Below are 15,553 nucleotides of genomic sequence, written 5' to 3'. Positions count from 1 at the left end.
TTCAATATGAGCTCGGATTTTAGGACCAAAACCCAACCATTGAAGCATCTTGAGGATAAAGCTCTAACGAATTCTATCATATGCTTTATCAAAATCCAATTTAAACAATTTTGTTGAGCCCATTCACAAGTTTTCCATACCAAGATAATATTTTCAAGAATAAATATTCCAACAATGAATCCAGTTTTCTTAGCTCTAATGATTCCTTGGAAAATAGGTTTAATCCTTATGGCCAAGCTTTTACAATGGTTTTATAAGAAGTGTTAAGAAAAGTGATGGGGCACCATACAAAAATGGTATCTTTTGCTTTTCCTTTAGGAAGAAGTTTGATTAAGCATCCATTAATGATAGATCCTAATGATCCTTTTTTCAAGGCCTCCAAGTAAGAGTAGTAAAAGTCTTCCTTAATGTGTTGCCACATAGCTTGGTAAAATTCCATAGGTAGCCCATCACTACTTGGACTTTTATTAGGGGCCATAGAGAAAAGAGCATTTACAAACTCTTCCAAAGAAAGAGATTGTTTAAATATCAACTGTATTCGAGATCTATTTTGTTAGGAATATAATCTTTGACTATGTCATCAAGATTTTGTTGAATGTCCTACCATTGATCATCTTTAAATAGATCTACATAAAATTGTTTGAACATTTGATATATATCTAAAGAATTAGAGTGGAGAACATCACCTTCATCCGTTACAGCACCAATTCTTTCCTTTTTATGTTTATAGTTAAGATAGTTAAAAAAAATATTTAGTGCCCCTATTTCCTTGTTTTATCCAATGTAACCTGGATCTAATTTTAGCCCCCTGTCCTTTATAGCTATCAATTTTTTGCAATTGAAATTCAGTAGTAGAAATAGATGTTTTAATTGTGATATTGTAAGGGTATCCATTTAAAAAAATTATGAAATGAATAAATCTACCTTGTAGAGACTTTTCCTTTCTTTTACATTGTCAAGCCATTTGTTTGCCAAATGAGCATAAGAAATTGGTACAATGATAAATGGTAGCACACCACCAATCAGTTCACAAACCTCCATCCTTTGACTTAGGTAGAGTTCCAAATTCCCTTGAGGGTAGCTAAACAAATAGGATTTTTTAGATGGGAAACATTAAGCTTGAAGAGAAGAGAATTGTCATATTTGATTTTTGAGACAAGCTTATGTTGCAAACAATTGAGTAATGATCTAAAAGGGTAGTAGAGACGTCCAATTGAACACAAAAACCCAATGGATCAAAGACGAGTCAAATTAGGAGAGATAAAATTTGTCCAACCTGCTCAATTTTTTGTCACCTCCCATTTTGCAATTAGACCAGGTAAACCCATTATTAGAATGGCTAGAAAATTTATCATGAATAGGATCGACCACTCCCAATGAGTTTTGACAAAATAGTCATCCATCAAATTCATCATGGCTGAAATTTGATTATTTAAACTAGTTGCGATCTTCAAAATTCTCAATCATTTTAAAGTCCCCTTTAGGATCCAATTAGTAGTAGGAAGATTAGTGGACATCCACTTCAAACGTTTTGTCTATTCTTTAGCAAAGTTGGAAGCATATATAAAGGAAAATTCAATGAGTTGATCATTGATAATGGTGAGGGCCCAAACATAAGAATGAGAAGGGTCCTCACCCTTATCAATGATAAACTTTGAAATCCATGGTGCAGTCCCTATAACAGCACCACCTTTTCCATTAATATAGGAAGTATGCAAAATAGTGGTGTCCCTCCAAACATTGCATAAGAAAGCATCCAGTCTTGTGTTATTGAGTTTAACCTCTTGAAGAAAACCACATCTGGCTTTCATTTCATAATAACCTCTTTTACTTTATATTTGTGTTGAGAGAGAGAAACCCATCTTACATTCCATGAGAGAATCTTATAATTCATGGTGATGATCAAATGAATCTTCATCCTAAGTCAACACACTAAATATATTATCAAGATTGAGGTCTTTGGACTCACTATTTGTAATGGTATAAGATGACAACCTAAATCTATGATGATAGGTATTGAAGGGAGAAGTGGCGTAAGTATTGGGGTCACAACCTCGAAGGGTGGAGGAAGGGGGCCTAAATCTTTGGTGAGAGGTAGAATAAGGACAAGAGGATACACAAGCACGTGATTAAGGAGAAGAATCATGAGGAGAGCTTACCTCACAAGCAGGGCATTTTGAAGAGGGGGAAGAAGAAGAAAGAGGAAGAACATGAGATGAAGACTGGGGGATAGGAGGGGAAGAAGGACCAAAAGGATCTTTCCTTTTCCTAACCAATCTCCACCCATCCAATATAATGGCATCTTTGAAAGAATGAGAGGACTCAAGAGTGGTATCAAAGAGGATATTAGAGGGAAGGGGTGAAATATTAGAGGCAGGTGAAGAATAGTGAGAATTTTGAAGAGAGGTGAGGGAATAGGAACTAGAAGGACCAGTAGGATGAACATTAGATGGATAAACAATTAAGGGAGGTTGAGAAAATCTATTTCTTCTGAAAGGACACTCACAAATTATTTGGCCTTACTTTTGACAATAAAAACATGCATTTGGTTTATTCAAATAAACAAATAGGCTGATCTATTTCAAAACCTAGTCCCATTTTGATGGAATGGCTTAATGTTAAGGTAGCATTCTTACATCATATAAAGGTATGGGATTGATAATTGAAATTTCATATTTTGTCACTTCTTGTGTATTTTATTTCTTCTATGAATCAATTCGAACAGTATATGTTTCATATGATTTATTGCTATGTCATAGTATTTAAAAGTGTTAAATATGCATTTGCTTATCATCTGGTCAACACTCACATAATCTAATGCAATACAAAGAATAATTATTGTAGGAATACTTCAATTAAAACATTGAAAGGAACTTAAATTTGCATTAAATTAGTATACCATATTTTCATTTCTAAAGAGTGTTGTCTTCACTCATTTTTGTTACCATAAAGTTGATGTAATTAAGGGACTTGACCTATGAGAATATAGCCCTTACACTCCAATTATCTCCCCAAAGTATTTTAAAATGTCATTACTTCTTGATAGTCAACGCATAGCAAAGAATTTGGTGAATCAAAAAGAAGTGTACACTATGCCAAAACAAATGTGTGGGTCTTGAAGCAAATTTAAGCATGTGAAAATGAGCCAAAGTTGTTGGATCAACCTAGAGTAGAGTTAATCAAGTGTCCTAATTATAAGATAAAGTGTAGATAGAGGATCCATTTTCAATCTTGAGACAAACAAATCCTAGTATGTCATGAGATTAATTCATCCATGTTGGCTCTAAAGATAAATATGTTAAACCCTCTTTGCATTTGAATTCTAAAATTAAAAATATTTATTATTCTAATATTGACCCTAGCTATTTGAAATAATTAATCTAGGTTGATTTATGTTGATATGAATCCATTTTATTTTAAAAACATGGATTAACATTAGGGAAAACTGATTTTTACTTACAGTATTTTAAAATTATTTTACCAAGGTCATTAAACAAGTAATATAAATATTTATTATTAAATGTTTGTGAGTAATAACTATTGAGAAAAGGTTTGTCATTGATGTTAAGGCTTTGAAAATATTGCAATTACTATCATCTCATATCAGGGCATCTAAGTTTTGAAAAGATAGAGTCAAGTATGTTTAAATAACTCTCTTAATCTTATCATTATGCTCCAATTTTAGTTGTTCTTGATTATCTATCACATGTGTTGTTGTCTGGAAGTGTGTGTAGTACATTTTTTAGGTTTGTTTCTCAGAAATAGAATGTACACTTGGTTGCATTCTCATGGTGTTTGGTTATGCATCATTTCATAGTTGATAGTTATATCTTGTAGTTTGCAAGTAAAGTAAAGCTACATATGAAATATCATATTCCAAATTTTCAAAGGCTAATCTTCAACAGATAAAAAGTTAGAAGTGCTAGAGTGTTCACTATGCTAGTTGGTCAAGTGTGTTGATGTTTTAGATTGATGTGCTAGTGAAGGATAGTGTGCACGAGGTGGAGCAAGCCTTTGTATGTTCAATACGACCAATTGAGTTTATGTTGGGTAATGCATGTGTAGTGTGTTCTCACTCCAACTATAACATATGGGCTTTAGGACCAAACCTATTACAAGTTCAATTAAAGATACATTATGTGGTCAACCTGTGTATATTATATTTATGTCCTAGGTCGACTTGTGAATATAACTATCATTGTAATGTATATATTATGTTAATTTATGTTTATTCCTAAAGTGTTCATTATAGTTGATGTGCAAGTATGTGGGTGATGCTAAATGAGTAAGTAAAATTATTGTGTGTAGATTCATTTGAAGATCATATGCATAGTGTGAGGATGTTCTAAAGTTGATCAGATCAAGAAGAAGCTAAGTATTAGACCTTGAAGGTCTGCATTACTTAACTCAATTTTTTTTTTAAGATTGGTGTCTCACATACTAAGTTGGTTCTTAGACCTTGGATTAGGAGATTGGTGTCTCTTGTAGGTTGGTGCTTATAAATGTGATTGGGGATTAGTGTCTCATGTAGGTTGGTGCTTGCTTCATTTTTTAAATTCCTTACTATATTATTATAAGGATAGATTTGGGCAGTAGATCCAAGCAGTTATTTTAACTACAGTCTTTCCCTTCTAGGTTTCCACATAAATATGTTGTTCATTATATGGATGTGTATTTATGTTCATTATTTAATAAGTTTCACTTGATAATTAAGGACAAAGTTGTAATTGCTACTAATGATGATTTCGGTTTGATATTGGTTGTGATGCTTGGAGAAGTTATTAATGGTAATTGATGTTTAATCAATTTGAAAATGACATATATACTGATTCACCACCCCCCTCTTAGTATATTTGTGTGCCTAATAATTGATATTAGAGAAAATTTCCTTAAAATAAGATTAATAACTTGAGGTAGATCTAAGGTGGCATGCTTAGTTTCTCAAGAAGATCTTTCTTCAAATGAGCCACCACTTTTTGATAGATCCAATTGTGCATTTTGAAGGGTAAGGATGGAAGCCTATTTAATGGCTTTAGGGTTTAATGCTTGGTAATCTATCCTGGATGGTTATGATATTGAAGAAACTCCTCCAAGGTATCTAGTAGGAAGGAGAGCATGTGAGACAAATACAAAATCTAGGAATGTTATTTCGTGTCCTCTATCTAACTTTGAGTTTGTGAAGATAATGCACTGTAGGACTGCAAAGGAAGTTTGGGATAAGCTTTACAATATCTATGAAGGTGATGATAAATTCAAGGAGGAAAAGATTCAAATCTATTAAGGCTATTTGAATGTAGATAAATATGAAGGAAGAAAATATTGTAGTATACCTACTTCGAGTTGATGAAATTGTCAATATCATCAAAGGACTTAGTGAAGAAGTGAAAGAATTAGTGATTGTCAAAAAGGTTATTAGATCTCTTCCTTCTAATTTTGATTCAAAAGTTTTTACAATAGAAGAAACCAATGATCTAAATAGTTTGACTATGGATGAGTTCCATGGGACATTAAGTACATATGAAATGAGAATTATGAATGACAAATATTCAAGAAAGGAGCCAGCCTTCAAGGTATCCATGGAGAAAGAGGATTTAGACTTAATGAAGATTCAAATTTCGAAGAAATAAATTTTATAAGGAAATGAAAAAGGTGTTCTAGAAAGTAAAAAGGTAAGCTACCATTCAAATGTTTCAATTGCAGTTAGATTGATCACATCGCATCAAAATATAAATTGAGAACAAGCAACATGGAGAAGAATGGCTTGTATGTCCAGGAAGATGGTTACTCATTTGATGAGCACACTTGTATATATCTCTATTTATTTATAATAAAATTCTCATGTTTAATTTAAAGTTCTTATATTGAATTGACTAATGTTATATTTTAATAATTAAAAAATTAAAAATAATTTTATTAATATTCTATCTATTGAAATTAAGAATCATATAATAATTAATTATGATTTAATAATTAATATTTATTGAAATAAATTTTAAAGCAATGAACAACATATAAACTATTTAATGTAGATTTGAATTCCTTTCCAACTATTTTTTATTTCATAAATGATTGTTTTTACTTTTTAAATATTACTATAAGTGATTTACTTTTATAAATATTTAATTCAAATATGAACACAAATTTTTGTGTATTTTTTTGTGTTTGTCAGGATGTATTTTATAATAGATAAAAACAAATATGTAGGGAGCTTATGTCCAATTTTGAAAATGTATCTCTCCCTCTTATGTCTCCCTCCCTCCCAACCTATGGTCTTTATTTTTTCTTATAAATTAATTTAAATAATATTGTATTAAAATAAATATATTATAAATATTAATTGTATGTTATACTTTTGTATATTTAGTGATAGATTGGCCCATGAACATTATATTAATTAAAATTCTTGAGATAATCCCATAAATCCAATCTATCACAAGCTAAGTTTGGCCCATGAACATTATATCTAGTGAGTATAACATACAATTAACTTAGTGTGTGATAGATTGAAGTTATGGGATTATCTCAATAATTTCATATTGATGAATGATAATGATCTTTGGTTAGTGGGGCATGTCTTTAATGAAATTCTTTCACTGGAGGAGAAGAGAGGAGGTAGAGCTTTCAACTATGATGGATCACTATCTTTTTGTAGATGTTGTGACAACCTGACTCTCTTTGAAATTAAACCTAAAGTGGGTTAGTTTACCTGGTCCAATAAGAGATTGGGAGAAGATAATATTAATATCAAATTGGATAGGTTTTTGGTTGTCTCTGAATGGTTTTTGGGTTTAGATAACTTTTCTTTTGAAATCATTCCTTTTGGCAGTTCAAATCACTGGCCAATATCTCTTTTGGTGAATAAGGTTGCTAAGCCTAGGGGTATTCCTTTTAAAATGGAGGCATTCATGTATGTTGCTCCTAAGTTTGAGAAAATGATTGAAGGGTGGTGGAAAATTGAAGTTAGGGGTTGCAAAAGGTTCATCCTTCACAACAAGTTAATGGAAGTCAAGAGGCAGGTTAGACACTAGAACAAATTCTCCTTTGAGGACCTTTTCAAGAACAAAGAGAAGGTGGAGCAGGATATTTGTTGTTTAGAGTCAGAAATTGCCTCTTTCTCTCTCTCTCTCTCTCTCTCTCTCTCTCTCTCTCTCTCGAATTATGTGCCAAAGAAACTGGCTTGCTGGAAGAATGCAATAGACTGCTATGAATGGAGGAAATTTTTTGGCATAAAAAATTAGAAGTTAAATGGTTGCAAGAGGGCAATAGAAACACAAAAAAAAATCATATTTCCACCAAGATTAGAAGAAAACATAACAGAATGTTAAGAATTCAAACTCTTATGGAGAACTCCCTCAAAGATATTGAGGCCATTCATGTGGAAGGGAATATTTTTTTCCTTTCCTTTCTTAGTGCTCCTTTTTGTGGTGGATGTGGACACTCAAAAGGATATGATAAGCTATATTCTCAAGCTTAATCTCTGATGAACAAAATAATGTTCTGCTTGCTCCCTTTACCATGGAGGTTATGATTGTGGTCTTCTCTATGGATGTCAAAAAGGTTCTTGGTCTGGATGGGTATTAGATTGAGTTCTTGCAAAAATATTGGCATATTGTTAGTAAGGACATTTTGTTTGCTATTGAGGAGAGTAGAACCCAAAGGTCTATCTTTAAGCCATGGAATTCAATATTTATTACGCTTATCCCAAAGATGAAAGATCCAATCTGCTTTGATCAATATAGGTCTCTTGCTTTGTGTAAATCTATTTATAAATCATTTCCAAGGCCATGACAAATATGCTCAAGGTTTGTTTGAGAATTACTATCTCTTGGAACAAAGTGGTTTCCGAAAGAAAAAGAAAAAACAAATTCTTGATGGAATTGTGATTGCTCATCAAGTTATTCACTCTGTTCATAATAGAAATAAAGATGGTATGGTCATTAAGCTGGATATGTACAAGGCTTGTGATAGAGTTCCCTGGGAATTTTTGCTTAATATAAAAGGGAAATTAGATTTTGTGAATCTTGGTGTAAGTGAGTTCACAGTTGTATTTCTTCTCCTATTTATGTTGTTCTTATCAATGAAGCACCTATTGATTTCTTCAGAGCTGGCAGGAGGTTTTTCCAGGGCAATCCAATGACTCCTTTTCTCTTTCTTATATTAGTGAAGGCTTTGAATAGAAGCTTAAAGAATGAGGTCATAAAAGATAACATCAAAGGCCTACAAGTTTCACAAGGGATAGACAACATCACTCATTTGTAGTTTTTTGATGACACTCCTCTTTGGAAAATCCAAAGCTAAGGAGGCCCATACTTTGAAAAAAATTGGTCCAATATGAAAAAGCAACTAGACAAAAAGTGAATGCAAAATAATCATAAATATTCTTGCTTAAGACTCCATGGCGATCCAATGACTCCTTTTCTCTTTCTTATCTTAGTGGAGGCTTTGAGTAGAAGCTTAAAGAATGAGGTCAACAAAGGTAACCTCAAAGGCCTACAATTTTCACAAGGGACAGACAACATCACTCATTTGCAGTTTGTCGATGGCACTCCTCTTTGGAAAAGCCAAAGCTAAGGAGGCCCATACTTTTAAAAAAAATGATCCAATATGAGAAAGCAACTAGATAAAAAGTGAATGTAAATCAGTCACAAACATTCTTGCTTAAGACTCCATGCATGGAAAGTTTACATATTCAAAGAATATTGGGTTTTGAGATTGGGAATCTCCCTAGTAAATACCTTGGGACGTCATTGGTTTGTAGCAAGCTATTTGTAAATGATTGGGGTAATGTCCTTAGCCGAATCAATGGCCCTCTAGATTCTTGGAAAGTATGTTGGCTCTCTCTTGCAAGTAGAATAATGCTCATGAAGGCTTCTATATAAGCTATTCTATTATACACAATGCCAGATTTGCAATCCCCTAGCAAAGTGGTCAAGGCCATTTATAGGAGTTGAGAAATACAACCCCACAGTAGCCTGAAGATCTTCTGCAAGCCGAATAACCTGTTACAAGGAGAAGCAATGAAGCAAAATCTGAAGAACAAGAAAAACACAGGAAAAATATTCTTCAAAAAAGAGAGCTCCAATTCACCAGAAAAATGTATATTGAAAAGATGATACAATGAAAAGAAAAAGTAACCTCTAATAGGTCAAGAAACCCTAAAAAGGGAAAACCCTATGTTTGCACATAATAATTAATTAAAATAATTAATTATATGCACCTAATGTTAGCTTAAGTGTAAAAAGATAATTGGAAACTTAAAGAATTAAACAAATAATGTTTAATTAATCAAGTAAAGACCCAATTACTCTAACACCCCCCCTTAAGCTAGACTTAGGGAGAAGCTAAAACCTAGAACAACTACTGAAAGCATGAAAGATGGGTCCCGGCAACAAGGCCTGATCAGGTACCCAAATACAATGAAATCTCTATGAAACGGAGACAAAGGAGAAAACCCAGTGGGGAAAAACTCCTCTCCAAAAAGAGATAAAAGAACATGCTGAAAGAAGAAGAAGGAAGGAAGGCCTCATAAAGACCCCCCAAGGACAACTTCCTTCACCCCGAGCATAGAGCACAACTGAAGAAAGCGCGGCGATGCAAAAGGTTTCGTGAAGATGTCTGCAACCTGCTCAGAAGTGGGAATGTACTCCAGAATGAGAAAACCATCCTGAATCAACTGACAGATGAAATGCATGTGAAGCTCAATGTGCTTCGTCCGTTGATGCTCTACTGGGTTGTGGGATATATGAATAGCACTCTGATTGTCACACCAAAGAATAGTGGGACTATCAGGAGGAAAACCAAACTCAGTCATCAACTGTCGAAGCCATAGGATCTCCTAACTAGCGAGCACAGCAGAACGGTACTCAGCCTTTGTAGATGATAATGCATGAGCAGTCTGCTTCTTGCAAGACCATGTGATAGGACCAGAGCCAAGACAGAAAACAAAGCTGGAAGTAGACTTCCAATCAGTGACATCACCAGCCCAATCTGAGTCAGTGTAGCCAACAATGTGTGGTTCCCCTGATGTATAATGAATGCCATGAGAACTAGTGCCCTGAATGTACCTCAAAATACGTTTGGCAGCTTGTCAATGACTCTCATGAGGATCATGGGAGAAGCGAGAGACAAGACAAACCGCAAAGGAAATATCAGGATGGGTGTGAGTCAGGTACAACAAACTGCCAACCAACTGCCTGTAAAGTGTAGAATCAACTGAAGGAGTGGGACAAGCTGTGGTCAAAACAACCCCTGACTGAAATGGTGTGGGAGCAGGTTTCCAATCAAGCATACCGAAGCGTTGAAGCATGTCAAGAGCATACTTCTGCTAGTAGAGAGAGATCCCATCAGAAGACTGAATCACCTGAAGACCAAGGAAATAGTGCAAGGGACCGAGATCTGTCATCTCAAACTGATCCATCAAGGCACGCTGAATATGCTGAATCATAGAGGATGAGCTACCCGTGATGAGAAGATCATCAACATATAGCACAAGAACCAAAATGTCACCCTCAAGAAGCTGAATGTAGACGGTGTGATCAGAATGACTGCAGGAGAACCCAATGGAGAGCAAGAAAGAGTCCATCTTCTCATACCAAGCCCGAGGGGCCTGTTTGAGACCATACAATGAGCGCCAAAGTCTGCAAACCAAAGAACTATCCTGCACAAATCCTTGAGGTTGTTCCATGTAGATTTCCTCCTGTAGATCCCCGTGCAAGAAGGCACTCTTCACATCCATCTAAAAAACAAGCCAACGCTGAGAAGCTGCAAGAGAGAGTACAAAGCGAATGGAATTCATCTTGGCTACAGGGGCAAATGTCTCAGAGTAATCAATACCCTCAACCTGTGAAAAACCCTTCGCAACAAGACGTGCCTTGTACTTATCAATGGAACCATCAGCAGCATATTTAGTGCGATACAACCAGCGACACCTAACCATCTTTTTGCCCTTAGGAAGAGGACAGAGATCCCATGTATGATTCCTCATCAAAGAAGAATAATCCTCCTCCATAGCACAATCCCACTCAGGGTGACTTGTCGCCTCTGAAAATGTCTGAGGATCATCTGAAATAGCATGACTCAAAAAACTAGAACCCACTGTGTGAGAATGAGTGCGACGAGTATGTGAAGGGTCACTAGCCAGAGGACCTGTCGCTGCAATAGTAAGGCGAGCCCACTTGGGCATCTGAGGTGGAGCAGGTGGAGGTGGGGATGGTGGAGGTGGGGATGGTGGATCATCAGCACCATCATCAGAATCAGCCTCAAAAAGATCCTGAAGTGGTGCAGTGGCCGGAGTAGGTAGAAGAGTAGACACTGGAGTCGGGGTATCCATTGTGGGAAGACGCTCATCAAACTAAACATCCCGTCGAAACAGGACCTCTCTGGAATCAGGATCAAACAACCTATACGCCTTAACATCCTCACAGTAGCCAACAAAAATGAGTGGTCGGCTCTTCTGCTCCATGGCTTTCCTCTGAGCATCAAGAATAAAGGCCCATGCCTCACTACCAAATACCCAAAAAAAGGAAACATCAGGCTTGTCATGAGACCAAGCCTCCTCAGGAGTCATATGTCGAATAGCCTTGTGAGGCATTCGATTCTAAATATAGTTGGCACAATTGATTGCCTCAGCCCAAAAAGACGAATCCATGGACCTGGACTGAATCATACAATTCGCCATCTCTCGTAAAGTTTTGTTCTTGCGTTCAGCGACACCATTCTGCTGAGGGGTGTAGGGAACAGTAAACTGATGCTGCAAACCATGCTCAGTGCAAAAATCTCTGAAAGCCTGATTCACATACTCCCCCCCATTATCTGTACGTATCCGTCGAATAGAACAGCCAGACTGCTTCTCGACAAATGTTTTGAAGATTCGAAATGAATCAAAGACATCAGACTTGTACTTAAGAAAGTACACCCATGTGCGTTTGGAGAAGTCATCAATAAACGTGAGTACATACTTGGCCCCGGAAAAAGAAGGAGTGGGAAATGACATGAGATCACTGTGAATCAACTCCAAGGGTGCCAAAGCACGAGAGGCTCTCCCTTTCGGAAAGGGATCTCTGTGATGCTTGCCAAGAACACAACCATGACAAACACCATCAGTACAGGAAATTTGTGGGAGCCCAAGAACAAGTGCCTGTGTACTCATCTGCTGAAGATATCTGTAATTGACATGGCCCAATCGCTCATGCTAAAGCTTACTCACTGAATCTGCATGTGCTATAAGAGATGAACCTGTACCCAAAGAGGGCTCAAATTCGTCAAATCTGTAGAGACGAGATGCAGGATCCACACTACCAGAAGCCACAACCAAATCAGGGTCATGGAGGTCCCGAATAACCACATCATGTGGTGAGAACTCAACTGTCTTACCAGAGCCAGAGTGGCAAATCTGATAAATGGACAGGAGGTTCGTCGAGATGTCAGGGACAACCAGAACATCCTGTAGAGTACCCCCATCCAAAGAGACAGAACCTGAACCCAAGACAGAAAGCTGAACTGAGTCACCCACTGCAATCTGTGAAATACCACAAGAGGCAAGAGAAGTAACCAACTGCTGAGTCTGTGTCATATGGTGAGAAGCACCATAATCTAGAATCCAATTGGACCCAGAGGTCGAAGCTCTAGCAGTGAGAGCATGACCTTTCCCTGTGGAAGGAGAAGATGCCTGAGGTGAGGAAATGTGATGCTGCTGCATGGCTTCCTCTAAAGCCTCTAATCGTTTCCAACACCTGGAAATTGGATGTCTGTCCTTTCCACAAAAACTGCACGTGTCTGATGATTTCTTCTTAGTCTTGGAGGAAGACTCACCGGACTGTGAAGATTTCCCTTGTTTGGGAGGAACAGGTTTTGAATCGGACTTAGGAGCAGGCTTGGAGGAATTCTCACTACCTGCAGAAGGCTTTTTCTGCTTCGGTTTCTGCTTCTGTTTGTCCTTCTCCTTAGAGGACTGAGCAACCAATGCTTTGTTCTTGGAGCCTGAGAGCGTATCCAACTGAGAAAGATGAGACTACTCACGAGACAAGCGCTCACAAAAGACATCAAAGCTAGGCATGGTGAAATTAGTACCCAAACCATCCATGGTGGAGTAGAAAGCAGAGGCAAAAAACTGAAAGGGACCCCGAAGCTTCGAAAGAATCAAATGAATGCACTTTGTATCGGTCTTGTTCTTTCCACATTCCTGAAGAACAGATCGGGTAGTCTTGAATTTGTTTAAAAAATCTTCAATAGTGGGAAAGGTATCAGGTAACAATGAAGTCAACTCTGCCTCAATCTGTAATGCCCGAATCTCATTGACCCTCTTGAAGAGAGAATCAAACTTCAACCACATATCCCGAGGAGTAAGCAACTCATCAAGGTGAAACAGAAGACTATCAGAGACATGCAAAGCAATCAAACCCATGGCCTCATCCAGCTTGTTCTGGTACATAAGAACCTCATAAGGACGGTGAAGGTCTGGTTGAACCTCATCCAATGTAGCCCACAACCCTCGTGACCTGAGAAGCCTTGTGATGCGGGGCTTCCAAGTGTGATAGTTGTGTGAAGTCAACAACTCAACTGAAGGATCTGCCATGAGAACAAAGAAAAAAACTCTGCACCTGCACCTACTTGTTGGTTGTTTTTATTATGTGATCTTTCAGAATAGATAGAAGATGCAGAAGGGTTTGTTTATTTTGAGAGTTTAGGTGTTCCTGATTTTTGAGATAAATGACAGAAAGCGAGAAAAAAAACACCCCCCCACAATGGAGAAACCCAAACCCTAGTACATAGTACTGAGAAGGAAGTAGTGCATAAGCAAAAAAACTTCAAACTGATATCTCATGTACCTGGTGAAAATTATGAGAAAAAAGATCACAAATCTGAATAGAGCATGCTGAGATCTTTCCAATTCCTATTCGTTTTCGAAAAACGGAGTCCGTTTGCCCATTCTATGGCCCCGGAAGTGCAAAAAAGAAGCCCAACTTTGACTGGTAAAAAACATAATCAAACAGCAGATCCAGGAAAAAATTATACCACCACGAGGTCCATCTTAGAATCACCTTTCCAACGCCTATTCGTTCGCCAAAATCCGACTCCGGATGCACGATCTAGGCCCAAAAAACCAACCCCCTCTCAAAAAGACTAGAGAGGAGGGGTTGGTGGTGCTCCGGGCGGAGGTGGGGCTCGGGCCAGGCGCAGGTGGCGCAGAGGTGGAGTGGCACTCGGGCCAGGCACAGGTGGCGCAGAGGCAGAGCGGTGCGGTGGAAGTGGCGCAGCCCGGCGGTGCGGGAGCAGCGGTCGGAGCGCCTGCCAGAGCGGGGAAAAAATCGTCGGCGGGAGACGTCACGGACGGCCGGCGGCGAGGAGCACGGGTGGCGAGGACGGAACGGGAGATGAGGACGGCATGGAAGGCGGTGCCAGTGGGGCAGGCCTGACAGGTCCGTACGGCGTCGGACTGTCAGGTCCGGTACCCTACAATTTGGGTTTTAAAAAAACTCCTTTTTTTTAATGCGTTTTTTTGATTTGTTTGATTTTTTTTTTGAATTTTTTTTTTTTGAAAAATCAAAACAATTCGGCCTGCATGCCGTAAAAAGGCAAAAAAAATTTCTCTTCAAAATTTTTTTCTCGATTTGCGTGCCAGGGCTGTACGGCCTGGCTTGGAGAGAAAAAAAATCACCCAGATGCTCAGGGGTCAAAAATGGACAAATTTTATATGACTATAGGGGTTTTTGGGTCTTCTAAGCATGATGGTAAGGTCCGTTTAGGCCCAAAGTGCTTAGAAAAAAACCTTAACCCTAAGCACACAAAAAAATGCCTGAAACCCCAGATCTGCTTCAAATGCAAAATTCTCAAAAAATAGGAACAGGTAGCTACAGATCTGAGCTCTGATACCATATAGGAGTTGAGAAATACAACCCCACAGTAGCCTGAAGATCTTCTGCAAGCCGAATAACCTATTATAAGAGAAGCAATGAAGCGAAATCTGAAGAACAAGAAAAACACAGGAAAAATATTCTCCAAAAAAGAGAGCTCCAATTCACCAGAAAAATGTATATTGAAAAGATGATACAATGAAAAGAAAAAGTAACCTCTAATAGGTCAAGAAACCCTAAAAAGGGAAAACCCTAGGTTTGCACATAATAATTAATTAAAATAATTAATTATATGCACCTAATGTTAGCTTAAGTGTAAAAAGATAATTGGAAACTTAAAGAATTAAACAAATAATGTTTAATTAATCAAGTAAAGACCCAATTACTCTAACACCATTAAGGTGTGAAAAGAAATTTTCTTTGGAGTGCTTGTGAGAACTTTAAATATAACTTGGTAAAGTAGGAAGATGGGTGCAACCAACTAAATAAGGCGGTTTGGGTATAAGGAAATGCAGTGATATGAAGTTGGTTTGGAGAATTAATGTGAAGAAGGATAAACTTTGGAGTAAGATCTTGCAAGAAAAATACCTCTTAAACAATATTGATAATATTTTTTATAAGGATAGTTCTCTCACTTCGGGATCAATTATTTAGAACTTTCTCAAACATTGCAGGCAAATCATTGAGCCAAGTTGAGGCGG

General features: G+C 37.4%; 1 protein-coding gene across 1 annotated transcript in view; it reads left to right on the top strand.

Annotated features, from left to right (window-relative positions):
• LOC131865675 (uncharacterized) overlaps nucleotides 1–14,414 on the top strand; it is a 100,932-nt gene extending 86,518 nt beyond the window's left edge. The window contains exon 2 of the mRNA XM_059215352.1: nucleotides 14,121–14,414. Coding sequence (XP_059071335.1) covers nucleotides 14,121–14,414 — 294 coding nt within the window. The remainder of the gene's footprint in view (nucleotides 1–14,120) is intronic.
• The last annotated feature ends 1,139 nt before the right edge of the window (nucleotides 14,415–15,553 follow it).

Source organism: Cryptomeria japonica, chromosome 2 (genome assembly GCF_030272615.1).
Source record: "Cryptomeria japonica chromosome 2, Sugi_1.0, whole genome shotgun sequence".
Taxonomy (NCBI): Eukaryota; Viridiplantae; Streptophyta; class Pinopsida; order Cupressales; family Cupressaceae; genus Cryptomeria; species Cryptomeria japonica.
Note: the sequence above shows the minus strand (reverse complement) of the source record. Positions and strands in the feature narration are given on the sequence as shown.